The 23,932-nt window shown below is 37.7% G+C and overlaps 1 protein-coding gene across 1 annotated transcript in view; it reads left to right on the forward strand.

Annotated features, from left to right (window-relative positions):
* The window catches only part of CFAP61 (cilia and flagella associated protein 61), a 113,248-nt gene that overhangs the window by 64,172 nt on the left and 25,144 nt on the right, over positions 1–23,932 (forward strand). The window contains exons 19-22 of the mRNA XM_060774089.2: positions 13,726–13,818; positions 15,818–15,986; positions 17,116–17,290; positions 23,360–23,652. Of these exons, the coding sequence (XP_060630072.2) occupies positions 13,726–13,818; positions 15,818–15,986; positions 17,116–17,290; positions 23,360–23,652 (730 nt within the window). The remainder of the gene's footprint in view (positions 1–13,725; positions 13,819–15,817; positions 15,987–17,115; positions 17,291–23,359; positions 23,653–23,932) is intronic.

Below are 23,932 nucleotides of genomic sequence, written 5' to 3' on the forward strand. Positions count from 1 at the left end.
ACTTTTCCTGATTCATTACTAAGCCAATCTATTCCCTCTTTTTTAACCATTCCTTCTATAACCAAATTTAATCTACTTGCTTCATAATATTTTTTTATATTAGGTAGTGCTAGTCCACCCTCCTTTTGCGATCTATACCATAGCTGTTTGTTTAGCCTGTTTCTTTTACTTCCATTGCAGTACTTATTAATCATTTGTTGCCATCTAATTAGCTCTTCTTCTGTGATTTGAAGTGGTAACATTCTAAATATAAAATTTATTTTTGGAAGTATTTTCATTTTTACTAATGCTATTCTTCCAAACCAGGATAAATGTATACCTTCGTACTCTATTAACTTTTTCTGAACTTCTTTTCTTAAAGTTACTACATTTACTTCCTCTGTAATAATCCTGACATTATTCTGTGACAAGCTAATAAACGGTAAGCTGTGGTCATCGTGAACAAGTCAGGCTACATACAGGAGACTGAGAGACAACTCTCCAATGCCACATTGTAGAGAACCCTCTCTAAAGATTCCATTGATGAATATCTGAAGGAACTACACAAATTACTTTTAGACTTCTCCATATATGTACAAAACCAAATTAAAATGAACACATCCCAGGAACTCAAACCAAACCTCTTCTATCTACTACCCAGAATATGCAGATATTAAAGACCTTTTGTCTCAGATATACTCAGTTCTCAGATCACTTTCCATCTGTACCACTCTCTATCAAAAACTCACTGATGACTATATATCCTGATTTACCCTTGGTTTATACTCAGCGCAAACTACCAAACCTATTTGTTAGCAGCTAAGTCCTCCAATACAACCACATCTGTTCAGACTCACAAGTCAGATACTTAGAACTCTTATATCGTTTTCCTCACTTTTTAAATTTACTGCAACACATATGAAGCAATGTATGGTGAAATGTATTGCATTGGCATTAATACACTGTGGTATTATTTTTGTAAAAAGGAACTCCTTTTGTTTTAGAGAGGATGTGATGTGACAGAATAGTTTCTACACTGTGTTTGTACTATCCCAAACTCTTTGTGGTTTAATTTGAAATTCTCGATCCCCTGAGATCAATGGTGGCTCAACAAATAAAGCCATTAAAGCTTTCCTTGCATGTGAGTGAAAATTAAAAGAGTTAATTGCAACTTCTGTTAATTGGGGTGTGCCAGGAAATGCAGGAATGCTGGTGAACTTGGAAAGGCTGGGTGGGTATATGGACCATGATTTTACTGGAAATACTTACTTGTAAACTTGAAGTTAGCAAAAACTATGAACACAAGAGCAACTGATGAAATTTTGGTATTTATTTATTTATTTTGCTAAAATATATTGAACTGGAGTTATAAAGCTATAAATTATGAGTGAGCTGTCTTTTGGGAACATGATATCATTGGATTCTGAATGGAGAGTTAGCTACTGCTTTAACTTCTAGATAGATAGCTAGATACTAGCTAGATCTGTTTATTGATTAGTCCACTGACCATATCAACAATAAAAAAAACAAAAACAGAAATACAGACAAGTAGACACTAATCACTATACTAAAACTCCTGTAATAGCTAACTAAAATAAATTAAAACACTATAAAACTTGATTAAATAATACATTTGGTAAAGTGGGATTAAATTACTTGCTATTTTTGATTGACATTTATTGAATGTCATTGTTTTGTCATTTTCAATCATTTTAAAACAATGTATTTCTTGTATCTAATAAAATGTATTTATCCCTGTTCAAACCTGCCAGAATTGTAAAATTCCACAAGAAATACCAGGTTGGCCACCTCCTTACTCTCCTTTCATCAACAAGCAAATATCTTTTTAAGCAGGCTTTTACACTGGAATTTTTTTTCTATATTTTATTTTTGACTTTTGTGTGTTTCAAAAATTATTTTGCATTGTTTCAATGTGATGGTTTTCAATTGTCCTTGAAATTTATGTCCTAAACTGGAGAATAGGCAGCTTAGAAATGAAACAAATAAAATACTGTAAATGTTTTATTTCATTCCACAGTCAGACCAGAAACTTGTTCCTTCTTTTCTTTTCTTTTCTTTATCCCCCCCCCCCCCCCCCCCGGCCTTAATTTCTGATTATTGAATTGTGATCTCTGTTGTCTTCTTCTGAAATGAGGAACTTTGAACAGTTATATACCTTGAATTTTCTGTTTGATTTAGTTTCCTGTAAAAATAAGAATTCCTATTCTGTTGGCTCTTGTTTACTCTTTTATTGACAGGCCTAGAGTTGGGAGACAAGTATTTTTCCAATCTTCATTCCTCTTCTCAACGTATTTTTGTTTTAAGGGGGGAGAGGATAGAGCCTATGTAACAATTTTTTTCATGTTAGGAGTGACTCGAGGAACTGCAAGTCGCTTCTGTTGTGAGAGAATTGGCTGTCTACAAGGACTTTGCCCGGAGGATGCCCAAATGTTTTACCATCCTGTGAGAGGCTTCTCATGTCCACATGAGAGGCTGGAGCTGACAGATGGGAGTTCACCCCACTTCTCAGATTTGAACTGCTGACCTTTTGGTCAGCAGTCATTCTGGCACAAGGGTTTCACCCTTGTGTAGTAATAAGGGGAGCTGAACCTTCCATGGTCATACCTTATCTTTCTATGCTTGGTCACCTCATGCCAACTCACCTCCAATATCATAGCATGTCTACCAGATGAACATCTGCAACAAGGAACATCAGGGCATTTAGTTTCCCTACATTTTGATACATAAAATGTCAGTTCTTCATCTTTGGGGGCAGAACAAACACTTAATTTGGTTCTTTTCATGTATGTTAGTTTTTAAAATCCCACTCCATTCCAGTATCACATCTTGTTTCATTTGAAAGACTGTCATAATTTTGCCACACATTTCCCTTCTGCCATAAAGTTCATATACATTATGAACAGTCCCCTAATGGGAGCTCTGTGTGTAGTTGTAATACCAAAAAGTACATGAGTGAGGCTCTAAATTTGGATGAACAATCCCCTGCTCTTGTAATTTAGAAGGGGGAGGCAAGGATTTAAATTTTATCCCTTTTTTCCTGTCCAACTCTCTCTTCAATCATTCAACTTTGGAAAAAGATCATTTTTAAGCTACGGCCTGTTACCTAATAAAACTTTCTATTTGTGCTGATTTTCCTATGTATTTTTTGCTAAAGGTCAGCGTAAAGCTGCTAAAAACACTACAGAGTATCATAATACCAAATAAGGACTGTACAATTATGAATAAAACCAGGAGGGAAATCTGCTTTTGAAATATATCAGAAGAAAAAGCTAAGCTTTGTATATCCTCTACGTATTTGTCATTTAAGCTGTACAATACTATTCACGAAGGTCCGAAGCTAAGGATGTTTTTGCATGGCTGTATAAGTATACTATTTAAGTATATAAATATACACCCCTAAATTAACAAAGAACCTTAAACTTTAGGATCATATGTGTATTTGCATGTTATGAAGCCCAGATTTCTATCCTTTGTGGAGAGAAAAAGTGGGGTACAAATTAACATAATAATAATAATAATAATAATAATAATAATAATAATAATAGGTACTATGTATTCAGTTGGGTTTGCTTCCTTTGTATATTGACAGTGTTTCTATGGGCCCTTCCAGACAGGCCCTATATGTAATCCAATTTAAATCCTGGGATATAGGGCCTGTCTGGAAGGGCCCTACACTTGACATATAGGAAAGTTGAATAATGTTTTGCAAAGTAGTCAGAAATGTTGTAACTTGGCAGCTGTGATGATCAGTTTTACTTCACAAGCAAGGTTACATAAGGCAGAATGGTTGCAGTGCAAAAACTAACAACATCAGACTGCTTTTTGATTTTCTTCTTTGTTCCATGTCTTGTTTCACCTTCAAACTTTCAATTTCAAATATTCTTGACCTTACATTCCCAAAAAAAAGCAAATATGTAATAATGATGATGATGATGATGATGATGATATATTTATTTGACCAGTCATATGACCATTTCAAAATAGAACACGAGTAAAAAAACAAGGCAAAAAGGAGAACAGCAGCTGACCTTCTATTTACAGTCAGAGTCTTATTTTCCTGGTTCTTCTTTCAGGAAATGTGCTCTTTTCTTGATAGCTTTCAGAATAAAAAGGCTTACTCTGATTATGATGGATCTTTCCTGTCCTTGCAAGAGGGATGTCAGAAGATCATTTCTATTGGGGGACCTGCAGTTGGATAATATTGGATGTAAATATCTGTCGCGCAATTCAGTGTATTCTGGACTTCCTTGCCTATGTCTAGAGGATCGAGTCCAGCATGACCAGAAGTCATCGTGGCTGGTGGCTCTGAATAATGGGTTGGCTAGAATTGGCCTGCCTTTGCAATTTCTGGGTGCTCTTGGTCCTGGGGCACGGCAAGTGCTCATGCAGCGCACTCGGGATGTCTATGCTCAGCTGGACCTAGAGATCATAGGTAGGTCTTCTACCACAAGGTTTTTAGCTTCCCACAAAAGGAATATTCATTTAGAACACTATTTAACTATTCCACTTCCTCTACCCTTAAGAAGAATATATACTAGGGCTAGGTTTGAACAACTCGGTATTACGATGCAAACCGGACGCTACTGTAACATCCCAAGAAATGAGAGATTCTGCGCATGGGGAAAACAAACTGTGGAAGATATTGAACATTTCTTAACTGACTGTCCAGCAAATATGTACTGTCTAGGTTAGCTAGGAATTGTTTCTGTATTCCTACAATGCAAAATAATAATAATAATGGCTCCCAATTCTTCCTTGAGCGTTCAGAATCTCCCTCAGATTCCAATTGCACCATGGAGTCTTTTATGTAAAGAGAAACTGTGAGAAGAACCTGCCTGGACCATAACAAGGAGTTATATCTGTCGAATCATAGGAAGAGCCAATGCTGCCTCTATTGTTGAAATTTTGGATAGTGCAAGAGACAGCATGTCTGATAGTATAAATAAAAACCATATTTACCCTTGTAAAGCAAGATAAATTCTAACAAATGGTGTCAGAGTCTTTTTCTTGCAACATTCCACTATCCCATTCTTCCCACCAATCTATCCTTCAGCTTCTCACTAGCTTCCCAACAATGAGCCAAAAATGTGATCCGAAAAATAAATCCAGAAGAATGGGAAGAACTCTGGAAGAAACAACTTAAATTTACAATAATATATACCATCAAAGACTTTAAAAATAAAATGATGTAGAAATGGTTTATAATATCAGAAAAGCTGTCAAAGATGTATAAAAGATCTGACCTATGTTGGAAGTGTAACAAAAAAACCTGGAATTTTCTATCATTTGTAGTGGACATGCCCAGGAGCAAGGAAATTCAGGATAAATATATATAGAGCTATCGAAACTATTTTAAAGATTAAAATCCTACTGAAACGAGATTTTTTTATTGGGATTGTTAGACAAACAAATATTAAAGCAACAGGAAACAACTTTTCTTTACATGACCACAGCAGCTAGAACTGAATATGCAAAATTATGGAAACAGCAAAATATACCAACATCAGAAGACTGGATTACAAAAAAAATGAGATGGCAGAAATGGACAAATTAACTTTGGCTCTACAATAAGTAAACACCCAAAAATTTCAGGAAGAATGGATACCGTTCATGGAATTTATAAATAATCAGAAAAAAATTGACTACAATAGTATTTGCTGGATAAATACTTTTTTTGCTCTCGTTCCATGTTTTAATTTTAATTTTTTGTAGAGGGAGGGTCCTTCCACACAGCTGTATAATCCAGAATATCAAGGCAGAAAATCCCACAATATCTGTTTTGATCTGGGTTATCTAAATCCACACTACCATATATTCCAGTTCAAAATCAGATAATGTTGGATTTTATTCAGCTGTGTAGAAGGGGCCGGAGAAGATTACGGGTAGACCTATTTGTGACTCTGATAAATGCCCAGTGTGCTCAGCTTTGCTCTGGAGGAGGGCAACTGGACGTAGTCTATCAAAAACATATTCATTCACCTTGGAACAAATCTAAACACTCTTTGGCTGTACCACTAATTACCAGAGTTCTGGTCAGATTACAATAAGACAATGCTAGTTGTATCTTTATAATCCTATGGTCTTCAGTAACTATAACTTGTATCTTTTATGTTGTCAAACCATTGACAATATTGCATGTTTTCCCTCAGGTCAGATTTACTAACACTGCAAAATGGAGAAAAATTATATGTTTACACATGCCCATGTGATACTATTATAGTTGACAACCTGGAAGATGTGATAAAGTAATGATAGCAGATGAGATACTGAAACCAAACACATGACACTCTTAAACCATAAAGTACTTTAGAGCAGAGATGGACAAAATGTAGTCCTGGAGTAGCATGAGCTCCACAACCCCAAAGCTTTTTTTGCAGCCTTCAGACTCTCTAGACCACCTGTCCTTTTCCTGCGTCTCAAAATGAATTGTCTCTTCTGGAAGACCCCTGGGAGTGACAACTTACCTGAATTATGCAGGATATCTTACCCTCATCATCAGGCCACAGCAACTGAAACTGATCCAGTAAGCCTGACCAGAGAGAATACACGTGAGACAGACTTATTGAAGCATTTTGTCGACATGATGTCCAAGAATCCTGACCAGATGGGACCCTTGACACTTCAAAAATGACCATCAAATACTGAGTGAATATTAGCAACAGTTTCCACAATAGAATATCCAAATGAGAGAAAGAGAGGGGGCATTTATCTCCCATCCCATGTTTTGGGTTATATAATCAGGGTCATAGAGAGATAACTTTGGGACTCAATAAATGATCAACATTAGAGAATTTCCCCAATTTGGGATTTTAAATATAATTGTTGGCGTGCACTGCTCAGTCTCTATATTTCAGCAAGTTTCTTAACAACTTTACCTCTGAATCTTGTACCTCTGAACTTTCTCATAGCTCTGGGAAGCTGGAACAATCATTTGTGAATACTGATTAGGAAAAGGTTATTAAGTTTACTACTGTGTACTACTAGGAAAGCATGGACATTTAAATATGCTGGTACCACTCAGAGTGGACAGCAGTTTGCTTGCATACATATATTTCTTCTAAACCCTGATTTTCTGAGGTTAGAAATAAATTAATGGATTTTCTCTTCTCCTTCCTTTGGGCCTGTTTAGCAGCCTAAATGGCTTAGAAATTGTATGCTTCTAAAGCCCTACTTGTGAAAGAACAGCTAAAAGTCCTGTTATCTGGTAGTCCAGTATTACACAATATCCTGCACAGCTGTCTTGCTTGGCAATAGCTAGCATAATGCTTGCTGTTTAATTAGGCTTTTTATCTTTACATTTGTCTGAGAATGTCAGGAGCTTTCCTTGTTGCCTGCCACTAATTAGTTGTCTAATTAAATAGTTAGTGCTTACTTGCTGATCACAGGGCGAACATGTAATGAATGTTTTAGTAATTGTTATTGTTTTATGCTATCTGCCTTTTGCCACATGAGTTGGCTGAAATATGTGCCCTTTTATCCACACTGAGGGAAATAATACCAAAGCGAAACAATGCAGTGGTTTGTCATGCGCTTAGTATTACTGAAGCAAAATCGTTCAGACATTGTCTCCTTGCATCATTTAGAGCAAATGCGGAAGATCAATGCTGAGACAGAGACAAATAGGGCATGTTCTATCTTGCCTTGTTGTGAAATCACAATTACAATGGATGGTGTTTGTGACAAATTTGAGACATACCCAGTGAAGAAAGATAGTGCCTCACAAGATTATTTATGGTAGCCATTTAGCAGGATGATACATTAGTATAGATACACAACCCTCTATGCCTGTATCCTGGCTCCAATGTGCTTACTACACCTGTCTTGCTATTAATACTGTTTTGAAGACACTCGGGCCTGAAGTCTACAGGCTTTTTGTAGCATTTCTCATATTTATGTCCTACATTTACAGGCACTTACAAGTTCCCACTGAGGTATTGCCCAGGCTCACACCTGTTTAGCGTTGGCAAGGCTATTACATTTTGTGTCTTCAAACTATATGATGGAATATTTGCTTCTTCTTATTTAGAAATGTAAGTTATTTGAATGCGCACAAAATTTCTGGCTTATTGAACACCGTTTAATAGTCCCGGAAAATGGCTATTTTTAAAACCTTATTCACCTTCTTTGTTTATAAGGTGCTTTCATCCAAGATAATAATCTGCTCAATATTTTGCTGGGATGAAAACCATCTAAAATGATGTTCGAAAGTGCCTTGTGTTTCCTTTATCATGCCCTAGATAAATTGGCAACATGACCCTTTTTTATTTGAAAGCCAAGGATGTTGAGGCCTCCTTTTGTAGCTGCCCTCTAAAACCAGGCAATGAAACCCAATACCTTTTACTTATTTCCCTAGATACTCTAATCCCTCCTGCTTTTGCAAGTATCTTTGAGCTGTTCTTTTCCTCTTGTATCCACAGCAACAGGAATCCCTTCTGGAATTATTTGCTTCGATAATGCAGGTGCACTTGTTTAATGCTTGGTTGGGTTCAGCTCTTAACATGAAGCCTTTACTTTAAAGAAAACCCTGAAGGGTGCCCTGTACTAAAGCAGCACACAGTATTCACCATTCTTTATATACATTAAAAACATAAGCCAATATGCAGTTCCTCCGTTGCATCACTTCTTCTCTTTTTCACAATGACAGTAAATTATGCCTTTTTGAGGAATTTAAATACAGAATTTATGAATCACAATTAGGTTAGTATAAACCATTGACATCACACTGGCAATGAAGATCTGCATAGTTAAAGCAATGGTATTCTCTGTAGTAACCTGTGGATGCAAGAGCTGTACCATAAGGAAGGCTGAGCAAAGGAACGTATATGCTTTTGGACTGTGGTGTTGGCGGAAAATTCTGAGAGTGCCTTGGACCACGAGAAGATCAAACTAGTCCATCCTCCAAGAAATAAAGCATGACTACTGATTGGAGAGAAGGGTATTAGAGGCAAAGATGAAGTACTTTGGCCACATCATGAGAAGACAGGAAAGCTCGGAGAAGATAATGATCCTGGGGAAAATGGAAGGAAAAAGGAAGAGGGGCCAGCCAAGGGAAAGATGGATGGATGTTATCCTTGAAGTGACTGCCTTGACTTTGAAGGAGCTGGGGGTGGTGACGACTGACAGGAAGCTCTGACGTGGGCTGGTCCAGGAGGTCATGAAGAATCAGAAGCAACTGAATAAACAACAACAAAACCATAACATAATTATTCTCAAATCTTGACATAATTATTCTCAAATCTTGTGCTGCAAACAAACTGCTAGGGTGGCCAAACCAATGAACTGAAAAGTTAAGCATTTTTTTGAGCCTGAACTGCTAACTTGAAGAGAACATCTCACAGATCTCTACAATATCCAATTTTCTGGCCTTACCTCTTTCAGTCAGCTTCCACTTAGAGCAGTGTTTCTCAACCTGTGGGTCCCCAGGTGTTTTGGCCTACAACTCCCAGAAATCCCAGCCAGTTTACCAGCTGTTATGATTTCTGGGAGTTGAAGCCAAAAACATCTGGGAGGGCCCACAGGTTGAGACCAGTGACTTAGGACTCTTCCACACAGCCCTGTATCCCAGAATATCAAGGCAGAAATATCTGCTTTGAACTGGGTTATCTGAGTCTACACCCAGATAATGTGGGATTTCCTGCCTTGAGATTCTGGAATATAGTGCTCTGTGGAAGCCCCCCCTAGAATGATAACTGGACTTATTCTTTGCATTGGATGTGCTTGAATGTTCCAATTAGATTATTTCCAGTTATTTTACTTTTGTCCGTGTGTCAGAAGTGACTTGGGAAACTGCAAGTTACCCCAGTTATGATAAAGCACCACACTTAGAAGGATTCAGAAGATGCTTACAGTTGTAGTTATGTTCTAAGTATGCCTTCTTCCAGTCTGGAAGCATTTCTGTAAATGGATCCATAGGGGTGACCTTTTCCAAGAAGGTAACACTTGCTCTTACAAACTATAACTTTGAAACTATAAAGATGAGATCACACAATAAATACAATGTATAGTTATTCTTGAAATGTTAATCTGTCTTCAGTTTAAGATTAGAACTACATAAAAATGCAAGTTGAAAGAACATTAAAATCTGAACTATCAAGGATATGCAAAACTGAGGTTTTTCTAGTCCTTAAGAACTAGAAGTAGCATTTGTGTTGCTAATAAACTAATAATGAAACATAATTAAGAGAATACCTGCTACCAGTTATTGGGGGGGGGGGATGGTGAAAGATATTGCTTGTTATACGTATATCTCTCCATTTAAAGCAGGGGTTCTGAAACTTTTTAAACAGAGGGCCAGTTCATGGTCCCTCAGACTATTGGGGGCTGGACTATGGTTTGAATTCCTATGCACACTGCTCATATCTTATTTGTAGTGCCAAAAAAACAAAAGAAAATAAGAAAATGAAAGAACGATATTTAAAATGAAGAAAATTTTTAATTAACATAAACTTACTACAGTAGTATTACAATGGGAAGTGTAGGCCTGCTTTTGGCTGATGTGATAGTAATGTTAATTAGGGTTAGGTTCTTGTGGGTTTTTTCGGGCTATAGAGCCATGTTCTAGAGGCATTTCTCCTGACGTTTTGCCTGCATCTATGGCAGCCATGAAAGCCTTCGACAATACATTAATTAGGGTTGTTTTTATGTGCCTTCAAGTCATTTCAGACTTAGGGTGACCCTAAGTCTAAAGTTTAGGGTGGTGAAATGACCTTGGAGGTCCACATCTGGCCCACATACCTTAGTTTGAGGATCCCTGAGTTAAAGCATGGCTTTCACCTTTTGCACAATACCCGCACAACTGTTCTGCAGGGAAGACCAGGCTAAGAGTGACTACAGGTTCAAGGCCACGTGGTGTGTTTTGTGACTAGTGAAAAACTAGAATTCACATATTCCAGGCCTTAGACCTTTTGCCATTTCAACATGCTCATTCATAGAATCATAGCATTGGAAGAGACCTCATGGACCATCTAGTCCAACCCCCTGACAAGAAGTAGGACAATTTGATTCAAAGCACCTCCAATAGATGGCCATCCAGCCTCTGTTTAAAAGCCTCCATAGGAGCCTCCACCACATTTGGGGGTAGAGAGTTCCACTGATGAATCAGCTCTTACTGTTAGAAAGTTTTTCCTAATGTTCAGATGGAATCTCCTTTCTTGTAGTTTAAAGACATTGCTCCGCATCCTAGTCTCCAGGGCAGCAGAAAACAATCTTGCTCCCTCCTCCTTCCCACAAGTGTGTGTATGTATGTGTGGGGATGGAGATATATATATATATAATATATATATATATATATATAAATTTAGCTACACTTAATATTTTGGTATTAATTGGTATACACTAGATACGATGTCCAATTTAAGGTAGGAGTCAATTCATTTTGCATAGATACATTTTTAAATTTATACATTTTAGGTTTGTGTGCTCCAAATGTCATACCTTTGCACTTAAAGAAGCAAAAATCATATGTGTTGTTCATGGACATTTGTTAACTTGACTAACTTAGCTGAAGTATGGTCCAGTGCTCTTGAAATTTACAAGGGGCACTTCTACCTATAGGAAGTGGTCTGAGGAAAGTGCAGTAAAAGAAGTTCATTGCCCTTGCTCTTAACACTAATACCTGGCGTCATGTACTGAAGCAGTGTATTAGGAAATTTGGGGCAAATAGAAAGAATGACTTCACATCATATATTTAATCTGATTCTCTAACACAAGATAGCCTGCAATGTGGATGGCTTTAAAAGAGAATTATATGTTCATAGAAGACATGACTGTTGGTGACTACAAATAATGGTGGACATATATTATTATAGCAGAGGCAGCATTTCTCTGCATATGAGTTACTGGGGGGCAGGAGAAGAATGTGTGGGTTTTCTGATTATTTTATTAAATTTTCACTAGAAAAGATGAAAATGGTATCAATACATAATATATTGCTCCAATACTGCAATTCAGGAGTGGAGATACTGTGATTAAAAACTGTAGCATTCATTTCCTGTTTTCTTCTCTCCATTGATAATGTCTTGACCACTGTATACAAAGATGCTGGGCTGCATAGCCCTTTGTTCTGATCCAGCATGGTTTTTCTTAGGCTCTTAAATGGTATTTTTAGACCAAAATTTCTTCTTTCGGTTCTAGGCTACAGCATACATCAGGGGTGGTTTAGGTTAGGTATTTGTAAGATTAAAAAACAAAACAAAACAGAAAATGATCCTTCATACCAACATGGGTTGATCTCTAGGCTGCATTCTCTCTGCATAGAGATCAGACCAGATATTCCAGACCTCTGAAGATGTCTTTCCTAAAGGATTGCAAAATTCTGGAGGTAGCTCTAATATGAAGAATTGCCACTGAAACCCTTTTATCTCCCAGTGAAATTTCATGTTTTACAGTACAAGATTATTCATTTTGCTTCTACGGTATCTCTTGGAGAAATGTCTATGGAACCTCTTGGAGGAGGATTACAGCACTTTAGTAATGCCATTGAAAAGCATTCTGTCCTTCTTCTTATTTCTCATATTTCTCTTCTTTTTCTATCATTCATATATATATATATGGAAAATACATTATATTTTTAAAAATTTAAAAAGAAAAGTAGTCTGTCCTATCTTTACTTCGTGGCCATTATGATACAGTTAAGAACAACTAACAGCCAAATGCTTTACCCAATTTTTAATTGTGCTGACTATGTTAGATGTTTTATTGTTAACCATGCTTTTAAATGTACTTGTTTAGTTATTAATTGTTCTATGTTTTTATTTTGATATTTAATTTCATTTGATTAGTACAACGCTGTCATTATTCCGTATTATGTTTATTGTTGTAATGTTTTAGTATATGCCAGGTATTGAATATTTGCTTTTGTATGTGTAAACCGTCCTGAGTCCCCCAGGGGAGATAGGGCATTCTAAAAATAAAGTTTATTATTATTATTTCTCAGTAAGCTTTTGGGCTTGCCTTCCATCTTGTTGGCTAGGACAAGCCTTCTGCCTTTTTGATGAACTGTTTACCTTCTGTTAACAGTAGTCTTGTATAAATCAATAATATTGATATGTTCTGTATCAGCATGGGACAAGGCTTCCTATTTTGTTTTCTTGTCTTAGAAAGTGACATTTGCCCTTACAGATAGTCTACAGAAATCACTAGTAGTTCACTGTCCAATGCATTTGTCCAGAGTTGCAGAGCTGTCATCTTGCATCTTTTCAAAAATATATGAAAAAATTAAGAGTCCCTCCAGAACTGCAAGCACTATCTCAAGGAAATATTGACAATTTATTCACACTGTCATTACTTGCAGCAATAGCCGATGTAGCGAAGCAACCAAGTTGGGGGGGGGGGGGTGTTGAATGCTCTCATTAAGGAGGCCAGACTTGGTGGAGGTGGTTGACAGGAGCGGAGCTGCAGGCTATTGAAGGCTGCTATGCCCCCTGCTGTGCTCTTTGCTGCAGCGTGAGCTAGGAGGCACGTTTCACCCCCCCCCCCCCGAAATTTTCAACCCTCCCCGAAATTTTTTTCTGGCTACGGCCCTGGTTGAGGGCACATTAAAATGTAATTTAACTATGACTTAGTGTTATGCCTAAACAAGTTTGCATTTATAAAAGATAGAAAGACAAGTGAACTTTGACAACTCTCATAGCTTTTCTGTGAAGGTAGAATATTTTCAGGAACCCTAAGAAATGTATATTGATTATATGCATCATATTCGCGTTTTTGTTTTGTTTCCTGCTTTAGCCCACACTTGAAATTCAACAATCTTACCTTGATTTCAACTCATGGACTGCCAGGGAAAGGTGAATCAAACAATCTGAGATGTTTAATTAACAGGTTTGTTACAAGGCATTTCCAATAAGATTTAAACATTGTTTTGAACTTACAAAGCTCATATGTGGTAGATGCTAAGGAAGGTTGTTTTATTTATGTTTTACAAAATATAGATGAAAGCTCCATATAGTGTATACTAGTGCCTTATTTTCTGTCATTTGTCTCTGCCAAATCACTGCCCTGCTGATAATCTCTAAATGTTAAGGATACTGAAATTTTCATTCTTCATTTTCAATCTCTTCTACATGTCCTAAGAATTTAACTCTCTGAGTTAAAAGTGGAACATCTTTCTTGCTTCAGGAACACATGTAGCTTTAGGTACACATGTAATTCAACATATAAGTAATACATTTTGAGGGACCTTGGCCCTCCAGAAGTATGGACTGCAGTCCCCACAATTTCTTACTGTGGGCCATGCTGGGAAGAAATGGTAGAAATTGCAAGCCCAAACTAAAGGTTAAAGGTTTCTACCGCTGCTATAATTCATTTCACTTACTGCAGCTGGTAAGGTTACTCCTGGACAGTTGATAACATATTAAAGGCATAGTTTCGTGTGGAGAAGCATTTCGTTTATAACCAACAGAGATAATACCCTCTGCTTTTAAGTCACTATGGGGGAAGATATTCCTAAATAAATGAATCCAACCCACAGCAGGCAGAGAATATCTTTCAGCAATGAAAAGCTGTAGCTCATGCTATGAGAATAAGGTGCATTATCCGTTAGAGTGAGTCTGTAAACATTAGCTGAAGGCTAAGAGTTTTCTAGCAAATAGTGCAAATAAGGCAGTAGTCAAATTCCCCCAAAATCACATCTGTTGCTAATTTAAATCTTCACACAAAGGCCTCTTCTACACTGCCATATAAAACCCACATTATATGACAGTGTAGACTCATCTAATCCAGGACAAAGTAGATAATGTGGATTAACTTCTTTGATAATCTGGATTATATGGCAGTGTAGAAGAGGCCAAACTGTTTTTATCTATTTCAGAGGTTAGGAGACTTTGGTTTTCCAGATGTTCTATAAAGTCCCATCCGCCATGATCATAAAAGGATTATGGGAGTTATTGATTCAGACATCAGGAGAATCAAAAGCTCTCCGGTCTTAATCAAAGAGATGCATTGTAAAACAAACACATATGCAATGTTCCTAAGACAATAGCAGTATAAATGTCTCAGGTTTAAAATCCATGGCTGTGATAGCGTATTATTTTATTGAAAGCATCTCCAAAGGCTTCACTTAAACCAGTGTTTCTCAAACTGTGCTCCTCCACGTGTTTTGGACTCCAGCTCCCAGAAACCCCAGCCAGCTTACAAGTTTCTAACAGACCTCACAACCTCTGAGGATGCCTGCCTTAGAGGCAGGCAAAATGTCTGGAGAGAATGCGTCTAGAACATGGCCATATAGCCTGAAAAACCTACAACAATCCAGTGATTCCAGCCACAGAAGTCTTCGGCAATACATAGCTTACAAGTTACTAGGAATTGTGGGTGCTGAGGTCCAAAACATCTGGAGGAACACAGTTTGAGAAACTCTGGCTTAAATGATGTGTGGAGCATCCAGGACAAGTTTTGTGGTTGCCAGAGTCCCGAGTATGTGTGTAAAAAATGCTTTGCTCCTAAGTGTCTTCTAGGGAATATGGGGATTGTTGGCTTTCTCTGAGTCTATGAAAAACCTTTAAAAAACAGGAATAGAAGCATTTCAAGCCCTACTCCAGAGGTGAACTGTGCAAACTTTCATATAGCAAATACATTTGTCTAGTAACATGTGGATTAACCATAATATTTTATATGTTTTGCAATGTGCTCTTATGCACAGAATTATTTTATTTCAAGAGGATATTATCCAGGTTGTTATATTAAATATCTGTGAATAGATCTTTAGTCTACATGCAATAAAATAGCAAGGACTTCATCATTTATGGGACTTATACCTGCCCCCTCTCTTCAGATGTCAATGCTTGGAATCAGCTGCCACAAAATGATATGTTTTTTTTCACAGCCACTGTTTTAATGAAGATGACTATGCATTGATGTCACTTGCTTCATGGATTAAAGTTGTGGCTGGAAAAATGATTGGTATAGACAGATCTGCAAAGCATGTCATAGTTTCCAATAATAAAAAAGTACCGTATGACCACCTCATTCTCTGCACTGGCCAGCAGTATCAGGTGAGATGGTAGCCTGACATTATGAAAGTTAGTGTGTTTCATATTGGGGGCAATTAAAGAACTCAAAGGAAGAACAATTATAAGTACTTTCCTTCAGTATAAGATATACAATCCTTTTGCCATAATTTGGATATTTGTTTCATGTCAGGAGCGACTTGAGAAACTGGAAATTGCTTCTGGTGTGAGAGAATTGGCCGTCTGCAAGGACATTGCCCAGGGAATGCCCGGATGTTTTACCATCCTGTGGGAAGCTTCTCTCATGTCCCTGCATGAGAAGCTGGAGCTAACAGATGGGAGCTCACCTCATTCTTCTGATTCAAACCGCCGACCTTCTGGTCAGCAGTCCTGCCAGCATAAGGGTTTAACCCATTGCGCCACCAGGAGCTCCAATTTTGAATTAAATTGTACTGTACTAAATTAAAGTACAATTTTGCTAAAATATAAATATAAGATGAATTCTAGAAGATGAGCCTGCCATCCAGTGAAATTTTATTTAGGTGTAAATATTCTACTCAGTCAGATCTGAGAAAATACGCAAAGGATCCGACTGGTGTACTAATAGAAATCATGAAACTGAATCCAGACAAAGTGGAAGTTCTGTCGATAACTGGTAAAGTTGATCAGAGAGTTGGTTTTCAGGTTTGGATGGGCTTTTTCATCATTTGAAAGATCAACTTGGGCTGTCATAAGAACTGACTGCTCTCAGCAGTCTTTCAGTACTGCCCATATTTCTGACTTTCTGCGATTCTTTTCTTTGTGCCTCCGCCTTTGGAGTTGAAATAGCATCTATGGTTGTTCCTGAACTGTAGAACTCCTTTTCTATTTTCATTTGCCTAGAAAACATCTTGGAAACCTTTTCATTCTGCTTTAAGAGCATTTTTAAAGTTATCCAAGCCACTGGTTACATTTTGCTGCTCTTATTTTCAGAAAATAGACACCCAAGTTTTTCTTCCTTTCCTTGTTTTCCTTTTCTCCCTCTTTCCTCAGTTAACTGTTTTATTTTAATATTTTGGTGATTGCTTGACATGTGATAAAGTTCTTGAAAATAAATAATGATATCCATAAGGAAAGTGACTTAATTGAACTGGTCATATATTACATTCATCTATAATATTAACTGTTCATACAGGTCCCATGTCCTACTGGTGCAGATATTAAAAAATTGTTAACCAACAGAGAGGTCCCAAACACGAGTGAACAAAAATATACAGGAACTGTGCCTTCCAATCTTTTTCTTATTTGTGATGATGACGATACCTCAATGGCTATTAAGTGGCTCAAAGAAAAAGTTGTTAATAATTCAGGTAAGGATTTTAATACAATTGTATTGGGATGAGGTAGCCAACATTGATGCATTTCTTGGCACAATGTTTCTCCATTTCAAGCATATAATTGTACCCTAATTAATCCTTGCAAAATGTTTCATCTGTCATGGTTTGTTTTCGGAATTAATTTGCAGGTTATTGCCAGACCATTTTTTTTGCTTGGAATAATGGCTAGAAATAAGAATTATCTATAATTATTTTATGATTTGGAATGAAAGCCCTAAGAGCAAAGTCTGGATTTATTCATTAGTTAACAAATTAGATACACTTTCATCGATAGATGTGCTCTGGAGCGATATACAAAATTTACAAAGTAAAAATCCACTGGAAGGAAAGTAAGATCTGAGCCACAGTAGACTTGAAAAGAAAAACACAGCTGTCTTTGATTCGGTCTACAGATACTTTCACAAAAACTTGTATTGTACAGATACTTGTATTGTACAGATACTTTCACAAAACCTTGTGTACTATTATGTTAATGTAGAAAGACATTTACCCTTATTAAGATGTACATAGCTGCTTTAGGAAGACTTGTCCATATTTAAATCTGTTTCTGTGAATACCTGTGTCATACAGGATTTCTTTATTATCTACACACATAAGATTACACAAAGGTAGCCTGTAGATCTAACTCAGTGATGAGACTCACACAAGATAATGTACTGTGCCTGCATAGGGCATCATTTGAAAACTTATAGAGCTGTTATGCGAGCATTTTGGCAGTAGCCCCTACTCCTTTGGTCCATATGGCTGGCCTCTTAGTATTGAAGGACATGCTGAGGAGTGATTCACTTCTTTTTGGCTATAGGTGGGAACAGGGTGGTACTCTATTTGGATTGCATTCTCGCTTTCTTCCTTTGGATTTCAACTTGACTTTGCACTAGACTCCATCTTTGGGCTTTATTCAAACTATCTGGGGCCCCTTCTATGCTGCCATATAAAATCCAGATGATCTGCTTTGAATTGGATTATATGACAGTATGTTGTTGTTGTTGCTCATTCATTCAGTCATTTCCAACTCTTTGTGACCTCATGGGCCAGCCCATGCTAGAGCTCCCTGTCGGCCATCACCACCCCCAGCTCCTTCAAGGTCAATCCAGTCCCATCCATCCATCTTGCCCTTGGTCGGCCTCTCTTCCTTTTTCCTTCCATTTTCCCCAGCATAATTGTCTTCTCTAAGCTTTCCTTCTCATGATGTGGCCAAAGTACTTCATCTTTGCCTCTACTATCCTTCTCTCCAATGAGTAGTCGGGCTTTATTTCCTGAAGTATGGACTGTTTGGATCTTCTAGTGGTCCAAGGCACTCTCAGAACTTTCCTCCAGCACCACAGTTCAAAAGCATCTATCTCCCTTCGCTCAGTCTTCCCTAAGGTCCAGCTCTCACATCCGTAGGTGACTATGGGGAATACCATTGCTTTAACTATGCGGATCTTCGTTGCCAGTGTGATGTCTCTACTCTTCACTATTTTATCGAGATTGGACATTGCTCTCGCCGCAAGAAGTAAGCGTCTCCTGATTTCTTGCCTACAGGTGCCAGGGAGAATGGCCTTGGTACCAATTTCTAATACCAATACACAGTTTGACATGTTATTCCCCACATTCAGACATACAGGTCATAAGCCTGTCTGCTAGGACTTGAGATTCAGATAGCTACAGTTTCTGAAGGCAAAGTAGTAGGATCTCATTCCGCTGTGTCACACTACACCCATCTACAAGTTCTCTTCATTCATGAAGCTCAGGATGCTTCCAGACAGCGTCAAAACCCGTGCCAAAATAGGTTAAAGAAACCAGCTTTGGCATGGGTTCTAGCCCCTACCCCCTGCCACAAACCTCCCTTCATGCCTATGATGCAGGAAATGTCTTTGCTTGATAACAGTTACTTCTGGAATCCAGAATCCAGATTTTGCTGTTAATATTGCCTTTCCCTTTTTGAGTTAGCATGGGATGCCACAGTATTTTAACTGTTTCTAATATTAATTCATAATGTATCATTTATATTCAATAAAGCTCACTGATAGATATATGCAAGGAGCAAAAGTGCTTCAATGATCCAAAACAGGTTATTTATTGTTCCATTGTCGTGGAGCTTGCTGCTTTATTAATGCAGGCTTGCTAAAACATTATAACATTGAAACTGCAGTGTATTAATCATGAAGCACCAGTTCTGATGGTCTCTCTAATGTGCTTTCTTTTTAATGTGATTATTACAAGCCTAAGAATTCGGGTCATACTAAGTTCATGAAAGTTTTATATTTCCAGTTGTAGAAAATGACTAAGAATTCTCAGAACTGAGACATGGCCATCTATTATTAACTGATAAATCCACTGTAATAGGACTGACTTACAGTTGCTGCATATTCTTAGACTGCTTCTACGTTTCTCCTAGATATGTTTTCATATATTTAAGACATGTCTGGAAATTACTATGAACTATAGGAATGATCTAGTTCATTCTGTAATTACTGTTAAGAGGGCATATATAGCAAGACTGATAACCGAAATATAATTTCTTTCCATCACAAGAGCATTATTTCCTTCCATTTAATACTGTTGCCATTCATTATCAGGAAAATAAAATTGAAGTCTGTCTTGAAAACCATGACTGTATAGAAATGGAAGAGTTAACAAAGTTATACCTAATAGTACTGATCTGAGTAGAATTCTTAGGGTATAGAATTTTGAAGCTACATGTCTCTATCAGAGTCTATTTAAAAGAGACATTTAAGCAAAGGAAATTCACTGAATAAAGGATATTGCAATGAATTTTCCTTTTTTTCTGATCTCTAACCAAGCAAAAGAGATGTAATGTGAAAGATTCTTATCCTTCCAAAGATTGTGCCACCTACATTGAATTTTTCATAGGCATTGAGAACACACAATTTTTTAGAATTCATCAGTAATTTAGACTTTTTTATCAGCCAAAATATGAATAGGGTTTTTGAAATAGTATTGCCAATATGTGTGTGATTTTAAAAGTGGAAATATGGGAGGAGCCCCTCTGAGGTACTGTCAGTAAAATTTGTTGAGGAGGGATATAGGAGGTAGGAAAATGGGAAAGCAAGGTCTTTGGGTTGGTTTAGAATTCATCAGTCATGTTTGTTAAGCATGGACCTGGACAGTAGTAAATAAACTTTGGTTAGTAACTATTAATTGAAATATTTCTTATCTGACTTTTTATAATGTTCACAGTATGAAAATTTATTATTTAATCACTGGAAATATCTGAGATTTTTTTGAAGTTAGTTTCAATTTGAACCCCAGAAAAGCAATGCATTCTGTTGATATGCGTAACTTGATAATAACAGAAGAATATTTGTTTTCAAGTTAGTTTACTTTATTCTCCGTAGATAGATGAATATTGTGACTTACCTCTCACATACTGAGCCATGCAGTAATAAACATTTATTTGGGTTATTTTGCTAAGGAGAATCCACTGGTTCTAATATCTTAAGAGGTGACTCCAAATGTTGCTAGGAGAAGGATGATTCACATTAGAGAAAGCAGAGAATGTAATAATCTGCAGTCCCATTGTTCATAGTTTCAAATCAAGGTTTTGCCACTCTACATTCTGCCAATCTATATTCTCTCCAACTTCACTCAAGGAAGGAAGCTTTGGCACTTCTTGGAACTATGAGTGTTCAGTTGAACTTTAGACAAAGTCAGATGAATATTCGACCTTTGGCTGTGAACTCTTCTTTGTCTTGCAAAACCAAGCATTGTTGCTAGTTTTGCCATCTATTTACACTACTGAATAACTTGTATTGAATTCTCTCACCCTTCTGTAGTATCTTGTGGCCTACTAAGGACCTTATCACATTGAGTATTGGATTTGCTAAACATCGTGGTGAATCCATTGGGTCCTGCCGGGTGGCGTGGAGAACCCGTCACCCCACACCCCAAATCACCCTAATCGCCACTGGTCTTCTCCTACCAGGGGAAGTGTCCACTACCCTGTTTTCCCCCATTGTAGCAAAGGCAACGTGTGTTGTTACGGCGTCCACGTGCACCGCTTCCTTACCCCTTTTGCCACAGGGTTTGACCAGAAGTGTGCATTGTGTAATGGGCTCCATGGCAAAGTGGGCAAGGAAGTGGCGTATGATGGGCAAATCAGTCATTTCGGGTTGTGTTTCTTTTGGAAAATATAGCTTTGTGGCCTTGTTGGGTGTTTGTAAAGATCTTTGTATAGACAGGATTAGCATTCAGGACTGTATTATTCAATAGATGGAGATGGACTACTGTTCCCTTCATCCCTCAATATTTTCTGGACTGTAAGGAGCTGCTAGATCAAGAAGATTATGGCCAGAGTCTCAAAATAGTAATTTCTTTTCAAAATATTTTACTGCACGTACTTATAAAGTGTGCATGTTGCAAATGCCATTTTAGAAGCATTTTCTTTCTCTAGCAAGACATCATATAAGCATTTTCTAAAAATAAAAATAAAGAATGCACTTTTTTGCTTCAGAGGATGTTTAACTCATATGTGGTTATAATTGTATAATTTAGTAAGCCATTTGATAACTGGCTGAACTTTCTTCAGTTCTCTGCCAGTCTTCATACTGGCTGAGATATTGAAACATTAGGGACTTTCCCCAACCTTTTGGGTTCAGTGTACCAAATATCAATGTGCTGCATATTATGAGTTTTTGAATTTGCTAATCATTTTGATGTCTTCTGGAAATAAGGAGATATAGATATTTTAATTAAATGATCAGTGAAACTAACACTATTTTATGTATAGGTAAAGGTAAAGGTTTTCCCCTGACATTAAGTCCAGTCATGTCCGATATCCATTTCTAAGCCGAAGAGCCAGCGTTGTCCATAGACACCTCCAAGATCATGTGGCTGGCATGACTGCATGGAGCGCTGTTACCTTCCCACCGGAGTGGTACCTGTTGATCTACTCACATCTGCATGTTGGCAGGAGCCCCCAGTAGTGCAGTGGGTTAAACCCCTGTGCCGGCAGGACTGAAGACTGATAGGTCACAGGTTCCAATCCGGGGAGAGGGCGAATGAGCTCCCTCTATCAGCTCCAGCTCCTCATGTGGGGACATGAGAGAAGCCTCTCACAAGGATGTTAAAACATCACAACATTCAGGCGTCCTCTGGGCGACGTCCTTCCAGACGGCCAATTCTCTCACACTAGAAGCGACTTGCAGTTTCTCAAGACGCTCCTGACATGACCAAATCTGATTGTTTTCAAACTGCTAGATTGGCAGAAGCTGGGGCTGACAGCGGAAGCTCATGCTGCTGCCTGGATTTGAACCTGTGACCTTTCGGTCAACAAGCTTATCAGCTCAGCGGTTTAACCCACTGCGCCACCGGGGCCCTTATTTTATATATAGTATATTTAAATTTAAATATCTGTATATTGCTCCCTCATAACCCCTTCTTTTTTACCTGTGCAGTATACATTTCTGATCTATTCATTCTCATTTTCCCCATCTCCCCTTACTTCTCAGTATAATCCTAATTATGTAGGATTAGAAAAGCTTACATTTGCTGCCATGAACTCTACCTATGCTTATTTCACTGAGACCCCCCAACTCCTTAAATTCTGCCCAATTTGTTGTAAATGTTATTCGATCTGACAAAAGAGGAACAGATGGTTTCCATTTTGTGGAATGATGTGAGAGAATACCTGGAAATTAATTTTGGAGGCTTCCATGCCCAGTTTTCCCTCATTTCTTCAATCAAGCTTTAAAATGTTATTGATATGTTAGCTTGATCTAACCAAACAAAAGATAGTGGGGTAGTTGTGCAGAGGGACATGACAAAAAGGTCTCCCCACTTTTGCTGAGATGCTCAAACCAAAGGGATTCAGACACCGGGACATAATCAATGTTCCATTTCTCTATTAAGTGCTCGCTACTTTGTGGGATGTATTCTGCAGATTCTTCGCTAAATTATCTTAGCTACTGTTGCTAGGCAACATTGTTTGCTTCATAGCATCAGAGCAACAAGAGGGTCACAGATCAGCTCAGTATTATTATCATCTGAATTACACTAATAGTGTTTTTATTATATGTCTCATTTCTTCCCCCTCCCCAGGAAATGTTATTGTCTATGGGAATACCATTGACGTTTATACCACTACAGAATCCCTCTTATCATTAGGAATTGAGGGCAACCAGATACACCTTGTGCATCCTCCTGCCGTCTCCAATGTTACTTCTCTCAATAACAATCCTATTGAGAAGGCTGTCCAAAAAGCATTGGCCAGGGCTGGTGTGGCTGAATATCATGACAGCCTGTTGGCTCAGTGGAATGAAGGAGACTACCCAGATCCAATTACATTTGCATCGTTCACTACTAAAACAAAGCCATTTAAGTTGCAATGTGCTGTAAGTATACACCTTTGCCATGTTTGATATATTAATTAGAAAATCAGAGCTACAGAATTGTAGGACATCAGACATAATCTCTGCACAAGAATTGTATTGTTTGCTGTGAAAATCATTGAAACGACCAGGACTTGTCCAACAATGTTTCTTTAAACTTTCCATATCTGATTTGGATTTTTTATTCAAACTATTTGAAAGGTTCTAATAAACAAATATAAATGTTGCTGTTTGCAGTGCTCCAATCAGAATGGGTAAAAGGATTAGTTAAGAAAGTGCAAAG

Source organism: Anolis sagrei, chromosome 4, assembly GCF_037176765.1.
Source record: "Anolis sagrei isolate rAnoSag1 chromosome 4, rAnoSag1.mat, whole genome shotgun sequence".
Classification (NCBI taxonomy): domain Eukaryota; kingdom Metazoa; phylum Chordata; class Lepidosauria; order Squamata; family Dactyloidae; genus Anolis; species Anolis sagrei.